We start from the raw sequence: 21722 nt of genomic DNA, 5'->3' as shown, positions 1-21722 counted from the left end.
TAAATGGGGAACTGAAATGAAGGTTTCCACTGTTAAAAACTGCCTTTTCAAACTAAAAGGCAAAATAAATAAATGAACGAATCCAGTGTCCCCTTTCTATATTTTGATTCCCCTTCATTGTCCAGTTAGGCAGTACTATATATAAATATATTTAAATATGCATGCGCCTAAGTGGAAGGCCTAGAATTTATTGCTGTGCTGAGCTTATTTTCCTTTTCTCATAGTACATGTAGTCAGTAGCTTGTCACTGCACTGCTAACTGAAGAGGCAGTACTTGTCTGCAATCATGCGAATGGTAAGGTCCTGACCCTGCCAACACACCTATGCTTGACTTTATGTGCAGGTCATCTGATTGACTTCAGTGACGCTGCTTAAAGTAATGCAGTTCATCCCATGCATTATCATTTTGCCAGATCCGTGTACACCACAGTGACAGGATATGATGAAGCCTGAAAGGGGCTGTGATGGACAGCACGATGCTCGTATCATGACAGACCCAGCTCAGCATTGTGACACTTGTGTCATGTCACTGTAGCGCAGTATGGAAATGCCGCATTCGGGAGATGCCTTCCGAGCCCAGAGGTACCATTAATCTTCTGTTGCCGGCTGATGCTTCTTTAGTTAAGGTTGTCAGCACTTCCATTACAGAGCTTTATTTTTCAGGGACTTACAAATCAGCATTCTGGATTAAAACTTTCCAGGCAAGGTCCCGGGACTACAATGCTGAAACAAAATGGGGAAACCAGAACTGATCTAAATCAGTGGGATGTTTTTTTAAGTTACGAGTATGTGAAAAGTTTGGTTGTCAGCTTGCACACTGCTTCGCCATTGGACAAAGCCAGCATAGTCCCTTTTCAGGCTGAAAACCCCAAACAAACAGATAAATGAAGAGAAAATCTGGTCAGAGCTTGCCAGGTGTTTCATCTGCAATAGGGTTTGCCCCCTCAACCTGATGGGGCGCCATGTCCAAACCAGGTTGAGCTACACAATGTGCTGTGCCCGTGTGGACGGGCGTATACAGGAGTCCCGTGAAAACATCCTTCTCCAGAAAAAAAAAAATTCTTCATCTCGGCAGTTTTAGAAGACAGTTTAGTCAAGAAAAAACCCCTTTTAACCAAACCTCTCACTTTTAGGGAGTCTTTACCCCTCAAGTTGCTCGTAGTGTAGATGTATTTTGCTGCTCTTGTCACAGCTTCGTGTTGTGACTGTCTCTTGTACCTGCCGGTTTTGAAACAGCCCTGGATTAGCATCTGCTGAGATGCCCGCCCTTCCAGAAAAGTTGTCACTCTCACTCCCCGGTGGCTCTGACCTGTGCTCACCCACCCTTCTTCCCTCTGGGCTTGGAGGGGGAGTCCCCCCCCCCTTTATTTGTCAGAAATTACGTTTTTGCTCTTGATAAGGAACAACCATTGGAAACATTTGGAGCAGCTGGGCCTCCATGCGGGGAAGAGCCACGTGTTGCCCTGAAGCTGGAAAGCATCCAAAGACTTCACAATATCAGGCACATGCATCATAAGGCGGTGGATCTGCTCGGAGGAGAAGGATATCAGATATGCATCTTTTGTGTTTCTAGTAGTAAAATCCCAGCTCTAGGTACCCTTAATGCTGATCGACTGACATTATCATCCCTTCCCAAAGGACTGCTGTGCAATAGCTCGGTCTGCTGCAGTGCAGCATTATTACCATTTCTGTTCAATGTTGCTTTTTTTTCCCCCAAAGTACCTTCCAGAGTGGTTTTCACACCTGGTTGGATGCAGGGAGTAGATACCAAGTGAGGTGGTTACTTGTTGGCTCAGTCTTCTTTGCTATACAATGCCCTCGCTGTTGACTGCCAGCTTAGAGCCTTCCTTGGGGAGAAGGTGCAAACGATGTGCAAAGCCACTACTCCTCTCCCTCCCCCTGCACTTCCACTAGTCAGGGGTCTTCTCTTTCCCGTGCTTTCTCCTGTGCTGTGGGGCTAAGCAGGGAGCATCCTTACCCATGTACAACACAAATTGAAACGAGCCAAGGAGGCAGAAGCATCACAGTGAATTACGTTGTACTTGGCCTTGTACTGATTAAAAGGAAATAACCCTATTAAAAAGAGACCTAAAGTTGATGACCATTCCCCAAGGGGAACCAGCAAGGCCAAAAACATAGTTTCTTGCACCTGAAGGGAGATAATCTGTTAACTGTGAAATGGACTCTGAGAATAATGTGTCATCTTTACTGGCAGAAAACTTTCCGTAAGTCACAAACATCTGCAACACTTTGTTTCCTCTGTCCTCTTCGCAAATTAACATAATTAGATTCGCAACACGATTTCTGCATGTGGACTTTCTTTTTTAACCCTATCAGATAATAAATGATCTGCTCTTTTATTTTATTCAATTGTCTGTGTACAAATTGAGGGCCTTTTTCTTTCTCTCATTGCAATGTAAATGATATGCATGAGGAAAGCAGAAGCCCTATAGCAGAGTCGGTCACTCAGCAGTGCCGGAGAGAACTCCTGGGTATCCTGTCCTGACCTGTTTTTTACTTCTTATATGTCTAATTAAGACATGGAGAGGAAAAGATACAATAATTCACCCCGGGGGTGAGGGGGGAGGGAATAAAAGAAGAAAGAGCTGGGATTTCTGGCAGAGAAAGTATTACATTTACAAAATTTTTGGAAGGGATTTCTTAAGGCTCTCCTGGGAGCAGTTGCCTGTGGGTCTTAGATTTGTGCCACTTATAAAATGTGGCTTTTAAAGTACAGAATATAATTTAACAAGAATATCCAGGGTTCTGTTAGTAAATATTTTAAAAAAAATGGAAATTGTTGTGGAAGGTACCTAAACTCTCAAACTCTGAGGCGTAAAGTACTTTCTAACTCTTAGGAGTAAGGAGGAAATTTTCCCCAGGAGCACATATTGTCAATTATAGGACATCTTCTTTTTCCAAAAACAAATATCAACCTCAATGGACCTTAGGAATGATCTGATATGGCAGTTTTGATTTTGTTATTATTTTCTGTTATTTGCTGAATACTTTATCATCTTACCTCTTATTAGATTGTTTGTAATAACCTCAAGTTATTAAAGACTCACTGTTTTCGGAGAGAATCATAAATTGCCATCAGCCCTACATTATTTAAATCAAGTACAATGTGTTTTTTCCTTCTGTTTGGGCCTTGGAAGTCCCGATTTGATTTATCTTTTTTAAAATACATTTTCTACCAGGTGGTTGTCTACTGTTGACTTGCGTAGATTAGTAGAGCCAGTCAGTTTTTCTGAAGACAGCGAAGGGGAAAAATAACTCTTCCAACTCCCTGCAGTGGGATGACTTGAGGATAGCCAGTCAACTGCTGTTGCGAGAGACTCGGGGAAGCCTGTCACTACGGTCTCAGGCATACGGAACCAGAAAGGACCCCTTGGGTCACCAAACAGCAAGCTGCTTCCCTTGCTGTTGCAGGCAATCTAGAGGAAGTCCATGTCAGTGATTACCCAAGAAAAAGAGCAGCATCTCCCAGTATGCACAATTTTATTCCTAAGGGAGATTTGGCTAAAACCTAGCTTGGATACTAACGTATGTGGATATTTAAGAAAGAAAAATAATCTGTAAGAGATGACCCCAATCAAAACAGTAGACTCAAACACCTCCCTGCTGTTTCCAGGATTTTCAGAGACTCAGAAACTCTGAATTAAGGCACAGTAGGAAAAACATATTACTCTTTTGGATATTGCCAATGAGAAACAATATGCCTTTTGGTGGATCTGTAGAGCTCTCTCTGGGTTAGGTGGTCCAATGGTAATCCAAGTCTATCTGTTATGTCAGTCTGATGTGACCATTTTCTTCTGACTGCTAATGAGCCAATAGTACATCTCTTAGTTATAGTTAATAGAATCGAAGGACCAGAAGGGACCTGTAAACTCCTCAAGTCCAGTCCCTTGCCACCGGGGGGGGGAGGGCTATTGGGCTCAGACAAACTCAGTGAGGTGCTTGTCCAGCCTCCTCTTGAATACCTCCAAGGTTGGCGACTGCACCACCTCTGCTGGGAGCATGTTCCAGATTCTAGATACCCCGACGAAAAAGAAGGTTTTCCTAATGTCCAACCTAAATCTTCCTCAGTTAGTTTGTGGCGTTAGTCCTTGTCCTCCCTGGGGGTGCCTTTCTAAAGAGTTGCTCCCCTAGATCTTGGTGTTCACACTTGACGTACTTATGTTCAAGCATGGGCTCCCATGCTAGCTTTTATGCTTTATTCAAGATAAAACTACAGTCCAGCTTTTGAATCGAGGGACTAGGAATCTACTGCTCCATACTGTATCATGGAGAAAGCTGATGAGGAACTGTGCAGGGGAATAGAAGAACCTAAAGAGTGCTGAGATAAGCATACCATAAATGCTGCTTCTGCCTGGTGGAAGGGAGATTTGCCTGGCATGCTCATCTGAAGACCACAACTTGCCCTTTGAGGAACACAGAAAATCTCAGAAAATGAACAAGGTACTATGCATTAGCTGTTATAACCCACTGTTTCTTATTTTCTGCAATAACATTTCTAAATGGATTTTTTTCTTCTTTTTATTAGTGAGACTCACCTGCTCTGACCGTAGAGGATGATTATGATGAGCCAAACAGCATCCACCTTTTTTCTTGCTCTTTAGAGGAGTTAGAATTAGAGGGAAAAACACATACTGCAGAAACGGTTGGAGTTGCATCAAGCCAAGGTAACCTACATCAAGGAGCTGAAGGAATCTACACATGTGGGTGGTGGTTCAGTAGACAGCCAAGGTTAAGTCATGCGCCTGCTAATTTTTTTTCCTTGCAGGTACTGCCTATTAAGTTGATAAATCAGGAAACAGAAGAAGTTGCAGCAGATCTGGAAATGGGTCAAAGGAAGTCACACCGAGGGAGAACAAATAGCTTTTGAGTGTGGTTTGCAGCATCTCACAATGGTCACTATTGGCAGTGAGAGTTTGGCCTCTTCCAGATGAGGGAAATGAGGCAAAGCATGCAGCAGTCTTGCTCTTGGAAGAACAGTGCAACAACCGGGTAAAAACTTCCATTCTGTAAATGATATCAGACATTAAACACTTTTCTAGTCCCAAAGAAATAAAAAGTGCAGTAACTGTGTTAAGCCATGATAGGAAATGATCCATTTTTCTGTACTCAGATCAATGAATCCTTACCACATAGAGCTGGCTGGACCAGCCTGAAGTGGCCATGTGATAATGGAGTTGCATTTGGAACCACTGCTGGTGGGAAAGTGATGGCGAGGGAGTGGCACTGGCAAGTAGGACCCTGCCTTGGGCAGCACCCGGCAAGGGAAACAACCCATTAGAAGACTTACTAGCAAATCTAGTGCACTTGTCTTTATATAGGTCCCAGTTGTTTGACATATATCTTTTTAAATCGGTAGCAGCTAAGATCTCAAGTTGGGGTTTAGGGAGGGAGGATTTAGGTTATACTTTCCTGCACTTGGTATTGCAGTTAGCCAATGAATTATAGGAACCAGTAATTAAAATGAGCCGGCAGCACATTGCAGTCCATCAAGAGGACGTTGCCTTCACATATGCCAGTCCAGGAGCAAACACTGGAATGGGGGGATCGCTCACTAATATCACCGTCTCCAACTCTGCCCATCCCTCTACTCAGCTCCACCCTGCAGCTGGAGCTCTTGGGCCAGAGGGAAAAGTGCAGTGGTGTGGGGGAGAGCAGTGGGGAGCAGAGCCCTGCCATCCTGTGCAGCCTCTCACTGAAGCTCCCTGGAGCAGGGAAGAGCAGTCCTGGGGCTGCTTGTACCCCTGGGTCAGCTGGGGACAGCAGTGTCAGCTGGTGGGCCCCCCTTTTGTTGCTTTATTGGTTCCCCATTTGGCATCCCACTGCAGCCTGGAACGCCCGCCATACCACAAGCAGCAGGGAGCCTGGGCATCCGGGGCTGCTGGGAAATGGAGCCACTGGCAAGTGCCCTTCATTGTGGAAAGGGGGTGCACCCCTCTCGCTGTGTACCATGAAACCACTGCTGCTGGTTCTGATAGGACAACAAATATACCAAGAAAAAGAAATGTGTCAAAGCAGTGAATGCATCATCACATCTTATTCAGCCTTATGGCTGATAAGTTATGTTGGATCCGAAGCAAGAGAAAAATGATCTTAAGGGCTGTCACTTCACTTCAAAACTTCCTTTCTTTTTTTTTTCCTTTTTCTCTCCTCCAAAGTTTTGCTTTGAAAATTGAGCAGGATCCATAAAATTGTATGGTGGCTTCACAGCAAGAGCAGCTAAACTCTGCCTGTTTGGGGGTTTTTTTGTTTTATTTTGTGTTTTGCCTGTGCTGTTTACTTTTTTTGATTCTGAGTCCATTCGGACTGATAATTCAATTCAGAGCAAAATGTGGAGGGGTCAGGGGTTACAGATGATGTGACAATCAAAATAGTTTCGTGAACTCTGCAAAGCAAAACTTTGTTGAGCTCTTTCCACCTCCAGGCCAGACAGCAGATACGTTCTGAATCCCAGCTTGGAGACTGGGTATTGCAATTCCTTCAACCAACGTGTTAATGAGTTTCAGATCTTCATGCTATGGTTCAGGCTTTTCCTTTCCTCCTGCCCTCCCTGGCTACTAGCACCCCCTGTTACAGAAACCGTCAACACAATGGGAGAGTGACCAACTTGACACCTTTAAGGAATGACCATTTGGTAGAAGATCTGCTTTCAAGCTCTGGGATCTGTCCTACCTGGTAACTTTCTCACTGCTGAGTCTTCATTTGCCTGTTGAGTGCTCTGTAATGCCTTTAAGAGGTAAGTTCAGCAGAGCTGTACTTCACCAATCAGTATCTCTACTGACTTGCAAAACTCCCTTCTAAAGTAATCTCTTGCATTTGTAAGGGCATCGCTATAAACCTCCATCCAACAACTTTCCCATCGCAGTGAAAATGTTTTTCTTTTGTCAGTTTAACTCATCACCTGCCATCACAGCAATGAAACAACTGTCCTTTTTTTCACCCTTCTCTGCACTTTGTGTACAATATACCTACTAATCCTGTTTATATATACCTGACTCCACAGTGATTGGGCATTGTATATATATTTTATAAATGTATAAAAATAAATGAAAACAAAGGGATGGCTCCTTTATTATAGTGCAAACTAATAATAAAGACTTCTTTTTTTTTTAAGAAGAAAGGGAAGGTCATAAAGTTGGGACCAATCTTGATCACTTTGCAGGTGCTTTCTAGGAAAAGAGAAGACCCTTATTTCAAACTGGCCAATGGACAACAGTCAGTTCAGAGTCCAGGGTCCTTCTTACCAAAAGGACAGGGTGGATTTTATACTCAGTAGCTCTCCATCCAGGCACAGCAGCTAAATGAGGACTTTTTAATGAAGCTCATGCTGCCTAAGAAACCTCATCTGGTGGGCCCCTCTTGGTATCAGTGACCTCGGTCATAGCTTTTTTGGGCACTTGCATAAATTTTCATGGTTGTGGATGGATCCTTTCTAATCCCTGATTCCAAAAACACCATTAAGTCACACAGACTTGTAAGCACCAGCTATAAGCAATGTATAACACAGAACCCAGGTGTCAAAGGCTCTTTTATCAGACTCCTAAAAGCTGTCAATAAACTGCATAAGCCACCCAGGTGGAAGGAGACACCTAGCAGCAGTGTCAAGAAAACTAGAAAAGAAGGCAGCAAAATAAGCATGCAAAATAACACGATGGAATTGATGGGATATGTGGTTAGACACCCTCCCTCCCCCCAAGTTGGTAGCTGATGTATCCGAAACATCCAGATTAGACAAGGTTGGACATATGTCAGATCCAGTGGGAAGTCTTCTAGGCTATCTGGGTAAAACCCCAAGACTACATCTTTGTAAAAAGTCAAGTGTCATATCGCCACCTTGTATAGAAACCTGACCAGTGGAATCCACCAGGAAAAAAACGAGTATGAAATTCGAGCCACGGCCCCGGGCCCGATTCTGAGACCATGTTGACGAAAGCCCTACCGACATGGCAGCTTGAAATCAAAGTAAACATAATAATCGCAACTCGAGCAATGGTCAGAGTCTTCAATCAATTCATCCTCTCCATTTTCTGCCTCCAGAAAGGTGAGGGTAAAAAATGATGGCTATTAACTCACCTCTTCACTCTCTGCAAGATTGGAAGGTAACTGGATGCCTTTTCCTTGAACTGACTCAGCAAAATGCAGGACTGCAGCTTCATTCACTAAATGTCATGCAATTGGAAAAGTTATCCATTTCACAAATAGCCAGAGGTATAGCTCAGATGAACCACCATCCGGCAAGCTCTCAAGCCTGCTGCTGTTGGCTTACCGGCAGCTTTATTGATCATGAGCCTGAATAGACTTACTAGCATCGCAGTGAAATGTAAAACAAAGTGCAACAAAAAAAGTGACATTGCTCACCAGTCAGTCAGTTTTCTCAACTCTACTCAACTTTAATTGCAACTAATGAAAAGAATATTTCATTTTTAGGTCTTGGTTCCAGCAAGCATTTTAAATAGTACTTGCCTCAGGCACTGTTCAAAATATGATCTAAATAATGCAAGATTGTTAACAGATAGTATGGCACTATTAAATTACACCAAATAGTGAAAAACAACCCAAAGTCATTATTTTTACCAGCCTTGATCATCAGTATTGGGGTGTGTGACCTGTCTTGTAATCAGTAATGTGCATAATCATCCAGGTAAGCTAATGATTACCATTTGCATTATGCTGCAGATTTATATACGTTGTCATAAAGCAGATGCATCACTGTTTTGTGAGTTTTCAGTGGTCTGTTCCAAACCATTAAAAACTTCTTCAAAACAGAAGTTTGTTTTCTCATATCAAAAAGAGCAACCTGTGCAATTTGACAAAAATGCCGAAATGTTGGAGGAAGAAATGGACTTGTATGCTTAGTTCTGTAGGCACTTCTGTAAATCCTCCCAGAATGATTTCTCAGTCAAGATCACTTACATTTCTGATTAAATACAGCCACACACACATTTCTGTGTAGGAGAACAATGGCCCCCAATTATTGAAATACAAAAAGGCACAGCCATTTTGGACTTGATGAGGTCCCTTCCAGCCCTTAATTTCTGTGATCCTATGAATGGTTTAAAACTGTCAGCTGCTTATAGGGCTCATATGGTGCTAAACATGTTCGGCTTTGTGGGTGAGGTTCAGGGGATGAGGAAGGGTCTTATTCTTGCTATATCCTTTCTTTCATAGATTTCATAGACATTAGGGCTGGAAGGGACCTCGAAAGATCGAGTCCAGGCCCCCGCCCAAAGGGCAGGAAGTCAGCTGGGGTCATAGGATCCCAGCAAGATAAGCATCCAATTTACTCTTGAAGGTGTTCAGTGTAGGCGCTTGAACCACCTCCGCTGGCAGACTGTTCCAGACCTTGGGGGCTCGGACAGTAAAGAAATTCTTCTACAGACATCTCACGAGACATAGCACTGTGTGGCCAGAATCTCTTTGTGCTGTTTTATCAGCAACCTTTTCGCATGAAAGTTGTAGTCATGATGAAACGTCTCTGGTAGCATCGTGCTCTGAAGTGTATTTCCAACGATCGGCTATTTCATTTCTGAGAAGATGCTTAACCAAATATTTGCAATGGGGCAAACGCCTGTTTGTGCGTCTGTGTGTTTTTCCTTTCAATTAAAGCAGTCATCGCGAGTCTGATTTTAGAATCCACTCTCTCTGTTCACGGCCAAGTTTCGACTGCTTGGCTGATGCATGGGACGCAACGTGTCTGTGGTGCTGCGCCCTGTTGTACAGCAGCCGAACAAACTCAAAACACAGCCGATACAGAACAAAGCACTAACTAAATAATAATATCTTATGCAGGAACTAGCCAGGGCTCCCTTTGATAGTTTATTGCCTCCTGTGTCATTTTAACGCCTGACCTCTTTGGCTCCAACAAATTCAATTAAAGTGACAAAATGCTGCATGATGGGAAATGGAGCCCTCATTAGAATGTCTGTCTTACTTGGTAGTCTGCTCTTAAAGGACTGTGTTTCCCATCACGCCTAATGAAAACCAGAATCTGACAGTTTGGGCTGCAACAATCCTGCACAAACTATAAATGCTTGACAGTAACACCATGATAAATATCAGCCCGGGTTGTTATTGTGATGTCTGCTAACTCTGTTAAAATTGTGAGCCTGCAAGCGTTTTCATCATAACCCCATTTCCCCGATCAGTAGCCATGTCGCCACATTATTAACGTTCACTCCAGACTGACATCAAGAAAAGCAAGAAACTTTGGACTTAAGCCAGTTGCACCTTCTGAGATTTAACCCCATCTAGGGCTTTGCTGATGGTTTGAAAAAATGTGGTCTTAAATGTCTCAAGGGGTTGCAAAGTTTTAACGCCAGGTGTCTCTACGACAAGCCATCTGGCCTCTTCCATCACACAGCAATAGAATTTAACTTAGTGACTCTTTGCAGAGGAAGGGATCATTTCTCTGTGTGGTGTTGGCCCCACAGGCTTGGGGAGTTTATATTGCACCCCATTTCTTCAGCATTGGCCACTGTGCCTCAGGTTAGAGAAGAGAGCAGATGGTGTATGGGATCTCCACAGCCACTTTCACCTACACTTGAGCCTCTCCCAGGCCCCCAGTGGAGAGGTGATTGCAGATGATAAATATAAATAGGTCCACTCCAAGCCTGAGGCATGAACAGTCTGAAAAGTATATGGGTGCACTCCTTTCAGTCCAAGGAGTCCTCCTGGGAGGGACTTCTTCCATTCACCTGAGCAAAGAAATGCAATTTTCTTTCTTCCTTCTCCTCTAGCTGATAGCAGACCAGATCCTGCTGTGAATGGTGAGACCACTTCTGAAAATGAAACATGGGCCTCCCATTGGGTAATAAAGGATTGATTGGATTTGCCAGCAGAAGTTCTTTGTGGTGCTTCTATTTAATTAACAACGATGGGTCTTTTATAAAACATTTTCTTAACCACTGAGCTGCCTAAACTTTACAGCAACTTTTTCAAATGCTGTAGGGGAGTTCTTAATGGAGAAGCCTATGTTTTTGAAAGAGAGATGGCACAAGCTAAGTTAAAATGTAAAAAAGCCTCTTTCCTATCCTTGCAGAAACTCTACATACTGCATGAAGGTGTCCATGTCCTTGACTGTCGCTGATAATGAATCGGGGCTTTGCTACAACAGCCAGATCCGATATTTAGAAAAATCAGAAGTCACTAAAAGAAAGATAATCTCCTGCCCTGATATTGATGATTATAAAATATCCAATCAGGAGCCAGATGTGGTATGGTACAAGGTAAATACAGTGCTGTGATTTGTGTTTTGTAGAAGTCATACAGGGCGGGGGACGGGGGTGTTTTGTTTTCATTATTCTATTTAGCGATGGACTTTTTTAGCATCAAGTAATGTGTGACTGCCTGGAAGGATCAGCCAAAGCCAAACAGTTGTGATGGATAAAAAGTATCCAAATACAGGCAAAACTAGCCAGCATGGTCACTGACCAATATAATCCCAAATCCCAGAAGGCTGTTCCCTACTACTCTAAAGGAATGTAGACAGCCTGCTGTAGCACCAGGAATGGCACATGAGATCTTCCTGAGCTGTCTCGCCCGCCCATCCCTCCACCATTTGTGCACTGCAGGGAAGTCATCCATCTAAGATTATTGTATTCCAACCAAATGGAGGTGACAGAGCTACATGGTACTAGCACTATCCTATGGGAGGGACTGGGAGGCCGGGTAGGGAGAAGAGAGGCAGGCAGAAGGGCCTTGGTTTGGTTGGGCAAGGAAAGAGTCTTGAAACAATGGATTGGAGAGGGAGGCTGTGTGTGATTACTGCTAGGTAGCAGAGAAACTAGGTTCACGAGGGAGGAAGGCTAGGACTATTCAAGGGGAGACTGAGCTCATGAAAGTATCACGCATATGCAGAAGGAGGCTGAATTTGCAAAGGCAAGTTGCATCCAGTCTTTCTGCCTTGCAAAGGCCTGGCTTGGCAACTCTAGCCAGGTTCTTTTAATTCAGTGTTTGTGTGTTATACATAATATATGGTGAGCCAACTTTTTACTTGCCAGGTGCACAGGTGACATGGTGCATCAGAAAGAGCAGTTTTAAGAAGTTGTCAGTCTGTTTTTATGTTTTACAGGAATCTGGCTTATTCCACGTTACAGTGACAAAACCTGGACTGTAATGCACGGCTGGTATAAACCAGGCTCTTCTGTCAGCCGTTAAGCTTGCTTTTCCTTCTCCTGTAGTTAGATATGTTCAGAGCTGCTCACACATGAAATATACATATTCAGTAAAGTATGAAATTTTACAGAAAAGAAAGTGGATCTTGTCCTACTTACATACCACTGAATAGCGTGTTGGTGAAGAATGCACAATCCTAATGTGAGCGCAACATCGCGGAAATGATTTGACAGACATAAACTCCAATAGTCGTGAAGCTGTCGGCAAACCCTCTGTGAGAATGAATGAAAGAAAAGTGAAAACCGAAAGTGGTCATTTGTGCTGGCTAGAGGTATTCGATTCATATGCATGTCTGTCATCCGTGTCCTGCACATGCCGTACGGTTTATGTAAGACATCAGTTTATGTAAGACAGCTGACTAACAAGTTGTCACAACTTTTGACTTGAAACAAGCTGACAGTTCAGCTTGATTATAACAGAACAGTAGTTAAGCAATCAATAGGGACTGAACCCCTGATCTACTCTGAGAAGAGAAAAGATCCTAATGGAATAACCTCCTACATATTCCTCCCTATTAGGTTTTAATGGTAAGGCACTATCAATGGCAGGATCTTTGGTTCTTAGATATAAATAAGGATATAAATAAGAGTGAGAAGGATTGCAGTTGTTTGGCATTTCAGTGTTAATGTTATACAGGACATACGTGGTTGTGGCTCAAGCTCTTTGTGATTCAGGGTTTTGATAAATGCTCCAGTGTGAGTTGTGGTGCTAGCTGAAATGGAAATTTGCCTTTCTGATGCTGACAGATTTACCGCAGGAGCAGATTCTAGGAACAACATGTGAGCTGGCGCCAATCCTTTCAGAGGATTGTGCCTTGTACATATTGATGTAGGAGTGAGGAGTTGCAGTCATAGGGGAAGACTGCACAGTGTCCAAACACTTAATAAAAATACAGACCCTGCCTTAGAAAGCTCATAGAGGGTGCTGGCTTACACTGTGGGTGAAGGCCTGGCCTCGAGTTTCTGAACATGCGTGTTTTTTGATTTAGCAAGCTTAATCCTCCAGTTTTCCTACGTCTGCCTTCAGTGGCTGAGCTCACCCCATCAATAAAGGCACCATTACTCACCTCTTTACATGTTTAAATTGCTCCAGGGCACAGACATGTTCCACTAATTGGACTACCTTGTCCAAACCCGTTAAACACCTCAATAATGCAAAGGGTCCAAAAATATGACAGTAGGCATATGAAGCCAAGGGAATTACTCTAAGATCTTTTCTCCCTTTTGGGGGGAACAGCGCCCTCCAGAAATTCAGTCACCTTGGCCACGTCTACAAGAGACGCTGACTCTTCGAGTACCTGTGAAGGACTAATGACTAGTACTAATTACTTAGTACTAAATGACTAAATAACTTCATGGAACGGCTTTGAGCTCATTACTACTGTGCAGTAGCGTCACGCCACGCTTCATGCCATGCAACACTACTGCACAGTCAGCGTCTCGTGTGGACACGGCCGGTGCCCCTTAAAGTTCATTGTATTTGAACCCATGGCTCCAGACTCGCTGTGAGACAGTGGACTACATGCTGTTCACCTGCCATGGGCAGAACTCACTGGCTGCTGCCAGAGTTGTGTGTGGGGAGAGATTACAGAATCAATAGCATCGGTTTAGATGGAGCCAAATTCAATTTAAGCATGTCTTTAAGAGAAATTAATTCTGGATCTATTTCTGCAGTCACTCAATCTAGGTAAAATGCCGATTAGCAACACTGTTCTTAACTGTAGTGTAAATTTCATTTATGGCAGAAATTATACTAATTTCTGCCATAAATGCCTGTTTTAAAGATTTACGCAATTAATGTCATTGTTACGGTGCGCGCAGTACCATTAATCCTAAAGCACTGTTTTGACAACATGAATAAGGACTTCTTAAATAAATGCATGTGTCAAGGCTTGATTGAATGAACAAGGCCTTAGCGTAAGAGCAGTTTCAGAAAAAAAATAAACTGGAAGAGAAAAAGGCATATTATAGCTAGAAAGAAGAGCCTTAATCTCTCCTCACTGCCTCCTTGCTATTACCGAGTGGAAGGAACGGCTGTGAAAACAATCAGAATGACAGGTGAAGGACAGGCAGTAGTTATTAGTCTGCAAAAATAGAGTTGTTGAGCTACTGCCACTTAAATTTCAAGGGAGAAAAGGAAAGCAAAATAATGAACAACCTAATTATTGAAAGAGTACGAGCACCTAAGACTGATAAAACAAATGTGCAAATTGAGGGAAAAATTAAAACTAGCCAATTGCAACAAATGCTACTAGGAAATAGAAAAAAAAAGACCATGATTTGGATAAATAAGCAATACGCTCACTTATTACTTAGGGAATGACTGATAAAAGGAAACTAAGATAATGGGAAATCTGCTTTAATTACTTCTGAATCGGGGACACTATTTTTGGACGGGGAGGGGGTGTTAAAATTATTTTTCCCTTAAAGAAAGCATATTTTGCTCTTCCCTGCTTTCCATTTCCATGGACTGACCCAATCCTCATAAGCAGATGAAAAACTAGAACTTTCCAGTCCACATTAGAAATGCCATACAGTCAAGGGGGAAAAAGTAATATGAATTACCTAAAACTTGGGGGAGTTGTAAATCATGTTTAAATTGAAAATGGTTTGAAGTAGACAAGAAGAGAAACAGCAGTGAACAATTAACAAGTTAGTGGTTCAAACCTCTACTCGGTCCAATTCTCAATGGAAAACCAGGATAGATATAAGCATTGTTTGCTCTACATCATTAATCATTTACGGTAGTAAAGATGTCACCTTCTTTATTACAAGTATATAGTACATAAAGCAAAATCCTGCAGCAGAAAAGTATTTTGTTTTATTTGTTCACCTTCCTGTTTTTCAAAATGAAAAACAAAAACCTTATTATGCTTATTTAGAGGTGATACAGGTCTCTTACTGCTGTAGTACAGGGGACATGTGCAGATCAGCATCCTACTGACATACTTGCTATTGCATTCTGGGACTTTTAGTCCTTTTAATTAGAGCTGAAGAGACCTGAATCATATTCTGTGGTCCACGTTCATATTCAGTCCTATTCAGGGCAGAGGGCTATGCAACGCCATTACACTTTTAAATATATCTAGGAAGTGAGAAAAAAGACTGTGTAATAATAGCATTTTTTTGCTTAACAACTCTGGTCTCTGCATGTGTCTGGAAGCATGTCAGTCTCATCTAGTAACAAAAATATGATCATATTCTAGTTAGTACTGCAAAAAGAGAACTGGATTCATTTCCTTTTGTAAAATCACCCACTGTTAACTGAATTCCAAGTCCACAACCAAATTCTGCTTTCATTTACACCTGCCCGTTGGCAACAGTAGTTACCGAATGAATGCAGTGGTGTTAGGCAGGTGTGGCAGTAACCCACATTTCAACACAATAAGACTGCATAGTCTATTTGGCTTGTTAGTGGTAGAGTCTGGTCCTCACTGCCTTTACTGTTAATCGTAATACATGAGAAGGAGAAGGCCTTGCTTAAGTTTTCAGTATCCAGGGTGAGTTTTCAGGGCTGAAAGTTAAATAAACCATCATTTTGCTTACATTTAGCTCAGAAAATGGTAAAATAAGTATGGAGCTTTCAGGGATTCTCATTTTCAAAAGTATTCCTTGTGTTCTGCTCTACTCTCGATGGTATTTTGTTATTTCTGATTATGTCAGAAACTCCGCTGGTATATTGGCCTTTTGTGGCCATCAGTCTTTGGCAGTCCTTCGATTCAAGGATGATCTCTACCCCAGCTTATTGATGGGTCTTGAAGTTACTTAAGAGTCCAATCCTTGAGCCACAGACCCATCCACAGAAGTTGCAGACTTTTCCACAGGGGAGAATAGATTGTAGACCAGGATTTCTCTCCTTTTCCTTCCTTTGATCTCTCTCCTCTGCTTTGAGGACAAGATGCTTAACCTCAAAACGGCTTGCCACTTGGTTGATGTTGCAGCCCCAGTCAGCAGCCAGTTCCTCACAGCTCTTGATGTCAGCATCTGTTATCTTGAGGTATGCCTTCAGTGTTTCCTTGTAGTATTTCCTCTGGACACCACAAGATCTCAGGCTGTTACCAAGCTGAAAGTAGAGCACTTGTTTTGGGAGTCATGAGTCAGGCATCCACACGCCATGTCCGGTTCAGCGAAGTTGGTGCTTGAGGATCACCGAATCAATGCTGGTAATATTACTTTAGCAAAGATGCTGGCATTTATGTGGTGATCTTCCCATTTGATGTGGAGGATTTTCCAGAGGTATCATTAGTGATACCTCTCCAGGCTCTTGAGATGACAATTGTGGGTCACCCACATTTCAAATGTATAGAGGAGAGTGGGGATGATGACTGCATTGTAGCCCTGAAGCTTCATGGATTTCCAGAGATTTTAATGCCTAAACATATGTCAAAACAGTTTCCCAAAGGATGCCCTTGTGCACCGGATCCTATGCTGGATCTCCTTATCAATGTTCACTTTCTAAGAGAGGTGGCTACCGAGGTAGAGAAGTGCTGATCTACTCCAGGGTCTTTCCCTCAATGGTAATTTGGAGTGTGGGTTCATATCCATGCCTTGGGGCAGGCTAATAGAGCACTTTAGCCTTCTTGATGTTGAGAGAGAGGCCCAAAGTTTGGGAGGCTTCTCCGAAAAGATTCAACGCAGTCTGGAGCTATTCCTCAGTGTGTGCAAGGGTGGTGCAGTTATTGGCATACTGAAGGTCGAGGGATGGTTGTTTTGAGTTCTTTAGCCTTTGACTGAAACATCCCAGATTGAAGACCCCTCCATTCATTTGGTGTTCAATGTCAAACCCAGAAGGTTCTCCTTAATGAGAACCAAGATGACTTTAAAAATAAACGGAGACCAGAGTTGGGGTGATGACGCATCCTTTCTTGACCCCAGTTTGGATCTGTCTCTGATCCGCTACTTAGAATGGAGTAACAGGTTGGGCGCCCTCCTTCACCTCTGCCCTACTTGGGCTCTGGGCCCTCTGGCCCCAAGCTTTGCCCTGCTCTGCCCTTCTCTGGGCTCTGGACCTTCTAGCCCCAGTCTTGAGTCTGACCCCTGGCAGGGCTCAAGGCAATCACATGCCCCATAGGCACTATTGGGACCTCCAAGCCACTCCTCAGTTCCTTCCACAAACTACCAGTTTAGAAATCTACCTCCAAATCAGCCCTCTGGCTATAACACAACTCCAAACTGGGTCTCGGTCTAAACCCTATCTCCTTGACTGTATCCCTCAGTTTCCCCCTACCCTGAGTCCTGTTCCCTTGCAAGTCGGCAGCATCCTACTTGCATTACTTCCCAGGGCAATCCAAGTATTGGGCAGAAGCTCTCCTGCCCTGGAGCACTTCCCTCCACAGTTCCCAGAGCCAAACTGAATGTGCTGGCTCAGGCCCTGGATTTATATGGCTGGAAGCCATACCCCATTTTGGTCAACTGGCTCCCCTGTCAGCTGACTTAACCACAGGGCTGGCTGCTTGTGTCTGTGCTACAAAAATCTTGCCTTTGATGAGGCTGCACCACTTCCCAGCAACAGGGCAAGGCTTCTCTGTTATAAATGCTCACAGTCATCTGATTGTGGAGAAGCTGAAGGCCTTTGATGTACTTTTCTGGACATCCCGATCTGGCCTGTAACTTTCCACAAGGCTTTACGACTGATGGCATCAAAGGCCATTAGTAGTTGACACAGATTAGTGCAACCCTCAGACTGCTCTGACTTCTGCAGAGGCTGGGTTGAACACATAGCAGGCTTAAAAACCAGGAGTACAGGCCAGGTTTTTCACACCAAAAGTAAGTTGCTTTTTGTGCCCTGTGGTTAAAACGCTGGACTGAACTGAAGCTTTAGGATGAGCTGGCAGCATTGGAAGTTTGAGGGGGAAGGAAAAAAAAAAGACCTAGCCAATCATTTAATTTGCAGACTGGGCAGAGCTGATATTAAAGTTTAGTGAGAGATAATAAACTTGTAACCCCAAGGCACCATTTTCAAGAGGCACTTATCAGACTCTGCCTACACTTCAGAACGGATTATTCCAAGGTATATTAAATCATCAACACCATTAAGGGTTATGTGACTTAGCTGGCTGGACTGACACACTGCATCCGGGCAGAGCCCTGTCATGCTCTTGGGATCGTGTTGCTTCTAGGATTCGCTGACTCACGCCCAGCACGGCACGCTGAAGTGAAGATGTCAGAGCCAGTCCTGGCCTCATCGAAACTACCTCAGGGACTCAACACTGCTAAATGACAGATGTGAGGGGCTTCTGGGGAAGCAGATGAGGACTGCAGGTCATCACTATCTCACAGAATGAACTTGGCACCTGGCAGTTCCAAGCTACTGATTTTTGCTGGAAATAATTTAGTGCATCAGGCACAGCATATTTGTATTTAAAGCCTGTTTTTTTTTCTCCTCATTGAAACCTTCGAAATTTTTGCCAAAAGGAATGATAGAACCCGCTACACATCACCCAGAACATTTGAAAATTCTTCTACAGGCAACCCTCACTTAATGCTGTTTCGCTCTAACGCTCATTTGAAATTGATACCTAATTTCACTTAGCGCTCAACGAGTTTCATTATAACACCATCTTGGGTCATTAAAAACAATTGCGGTCTCCATCTTGGGTTGTCAGATACTTTCGGTTTTGCTTAATGCTCGTTTCGCTTAATGCTCGGTTTTTCAGGAACTAATTAAGAGCACTAAGCAGGGCTTGCCTGTACATCATTACATGGTCCTTATCACTGTAGCATAGGAGACCCTAGTGGTTATTTATGGTTTATATCCTCCTAAGAACCCTGTGAGGCCAGGAGTACTATCCCTAGTTTGGAGATGGGAAACAGATGGATAAGATAGATTGTGATTTCTCCACTCTTTAATTCTATGGCTAAATGATGAACTGAACCCAGGTTTTCCACCTCCAAATCTGTTACCCCAGTACAGTATCCTTCCAGGTAGTTGGGAAGTGCTGTATGAGGTTTTATACAGGTGTGTAACTTACATGGACTTTTTCTTCTTTATATTTTCTTCCATTTTTATGTGGTTCTAGGCAGTGACTGCATGTATACACTATCTCTCGGTTAAATCTTAATGTGAGTTGTATGCTACTCCCTGCAAGCGGGTCTGTGTTTAGAGGAAAAGCCTAGATTTTAGGAGGGCAAACTTCAGCAAGCTAAGGAGGATAGTTGGAGAAGCGCTGAGGTCCTGGCGGGGGGGGAGGGGAGCCAGGTGTCCAAGGAGAGTGGTCGCTCCTTAAGGAGACGATCCTCCAAGCCCAAAGGAAGGTAAGCCCAACCTGGATCAAAGGGAGCAGGAGAGCGCACAAGCCTCCATGGTTCACCAAAAGCATCCAGGAATGTCTCCTTGCTAAAAAGGAGGCTTACACCCAATGGAAAGAAGGGGTCATCACCAGGGAGGACTATTCTGCAGTTGTTCGGGGATGTAGGTGGGTAGTTAGGAAGGCCAAGGCAGAGATGGAACTGGGACTAGCTTCCCAGATTAAGGACAATAAGAGGTCCTTTTTTAAATATATAGGGGGTAAAAAGAAGGTCCCGGGTAATGTGGGGCCCTTGCAGGACGCCATGGGAAACTTGGTAATCACACCAGACGGCAAAGCTAACATGTTTAACAATTTCTTTGCTTCCGTCTTCCTAAGTAGGGACCAGAACAGCCACCTCCCTGCTGGGCCCCCCTCGGGCCCCGGGGGAGGCACACCTGGGCCAAGGGTTAGCGAGGATTTAGTTAGGGAGCTTCTGGGGGGGCTGGATGTATTCAAGTCAGCCGGTTGGGATGATCTCCACCCTAGAGTTCTAAAGGAACTGGCCGAGGTCATTGCAAGACCCCTGGCACAGCTTTATGAGCACTCGTGGTGCTCTGGAGTGGTGCCGGAGGACTGGAAGAGGGCGAACGTGGTTCCCATCTTCAAAAAAGGAAGGAAGGAGGACCTGGGAAACTGTAGGCCAGTTAATCTTACCTCGATCCTAGGCAAGCTGTTCGAGAAAATTATTCTGGCACACATCCAGGAGGGGCCAGCAGGGGACTGCATGCTTAGGGGCAACCAACACAGGTTCATCAGTGGCAGGTCCTATCAGACCAACCTGCTGGCCTTTTATGATCAGATCACCAGATCATTAGATGCAGGGGTAGCAGTGGACAGAGTCTTCCTGGACTTCCGGAAGGCTTTTGACACTGTCTCTCACCCCGTTCTCATTAAGAAACTGGGGGGCTGTGGTGTAGACACCCACACAGTCAAATGGGTCACCAACTGGCTGGAGGGCCGCACCCAGAGGGTGGCAGTGGATGGGTCCTTCTCAACCTGGAAGGACGTGGGCAGTGGGGTCCCCCAGGGCTCGGTCCTCGGGCCCGCACTGTTCAACATCTTCATCAGCGATTTGGATGAGGGGGTAAAAAGCACCTTGTTCAAATTTGCTGATGACACTAAGATGTGGGGGGATGTGGGCACACTAGAAGGAAGCAACAGGCTACAATCAGACCTCGACAGGTTACAAGGGCGGGCGGATGAGAACAGGATGGAATTCAACACAGACAAGTGCAAGGTGCTGCACCTGGGGAGGAACAACTGGCACCATACCTACGGGTTAGGGAACTCCCCTCTTGTCAGCATGGAGGCAGAAAAGGATCTTGGAGTCATAATTGACTCCAAGATGAACATGGGCCGGCAGTGTGGGGAGGCAGTTAGGAATGCCAACCGTACCTTGTCATGTATCCACAGATGCATCTCGAGCAGGTCCAAGGAGGTGATCCTCCCCCTCTATGCGGCACTGGTCAGGCTACAGTTGGAGTACTGCGTCCAGTTCTGGGTGCCACACTTCAAGAGGGATGTCGACAGCATGGAGAGGGTCCAGAGGAGGCCACTCGCATGATCAGGGGACAGCAGGGCAGGCCCTATGAGGAGAAGCTACGGGACCTGAACCTGTTCATCCTCCACAAGAGAAGGCTGAGGGGGGATCTTGTGGCCTGTTATAAACTAGTCAGGGGGGATCAGCAGGCATTGGGGGAGTCCCTGTTCCCCCGAGCACCACCAGGAGTGACCAGGAATAACGGTCACAAGCTGGCAGAGGGTAGGTTTAGGTTAGATATCAGGAGGCGCTACTTCACGGTCAGGGCAGCTAGGGTCTGGAACCAGCTTCCAAGCGAAGTGGTGCAGGCTCCTACCCTGGGGGTGTTTAAGAGGAGGTTAGATGAACACCTTGCTGGGGTTGTTTGACCCCAGTACTCTTTCCTGCCATGGCAGGGGGTCGGACTAGATGATCTGCTCAGATCCCTTCTGACCCTAGAAACTATGAAAACGATTGGATCCTTAACTAGAACAATGGTTTTAGTGATTATTCATGATAGGCATGGGGAATTTCTTCCACTGGTTCTGCATCGCTGATATTTAAAACAGTGCATATATGACAGAGAGGGAGTTGCTGTATCTGGTAATTTAAACTTCTGTTTATTTTGAAACAAGAAAAGACATTTCAAATAAGCTCCAGTTTGCTAAATAGTCAATATTCAAATCTTAGAGCCATGGGCGATTAGTGACACCTTAGTTGAGG

The 21722-nt window shown here is 44.3% G+C and overlaps 1 protein-coding gene across 3 annotated transcripts in view; it reads left to right on the top strand.

Annotated features, from left to right (window-relative positions):
* The window catches only part of IL1RAPL2 (interleukin 1 receptor accessory protein like 2), a 556641-nt gene that overhangs the window by 306499 nt on the left and 228420 nt on the right, over positions 1 to 21722 (top strand). For all 3 annotated transcript variants that reach the window (XM_090060565.1, XM_090060564.1, XM_090060567.1), the window contains exon 4: positions 11057 to 11243. In XM_090060565.1, coding sequence (XP_089916691.1) covers positions 11057 to 11243 — 187 coding nt within the window. The remainder of the gene's footprint in view (positions 1 to 11056; positions 11244 to 21722) is intronic.

This window comes from Crocodylus siamensis, chromosome 8, assembly GCF_052110815.1.
Source record: "Crocodylus siamensis isolate JL-2025a chromosome 8, ASM5211081v1, whole genome shotgun sequence".
Taxonomy (NCBI): Eukaryota; Metazoa; Chordata; order Crocodylia; family Crocodylidae; genus Crocodylus; species Crocodylus siamensis.
This window is presented reverse-complemented; position numbering and strand designations above follow the sequence as displayed.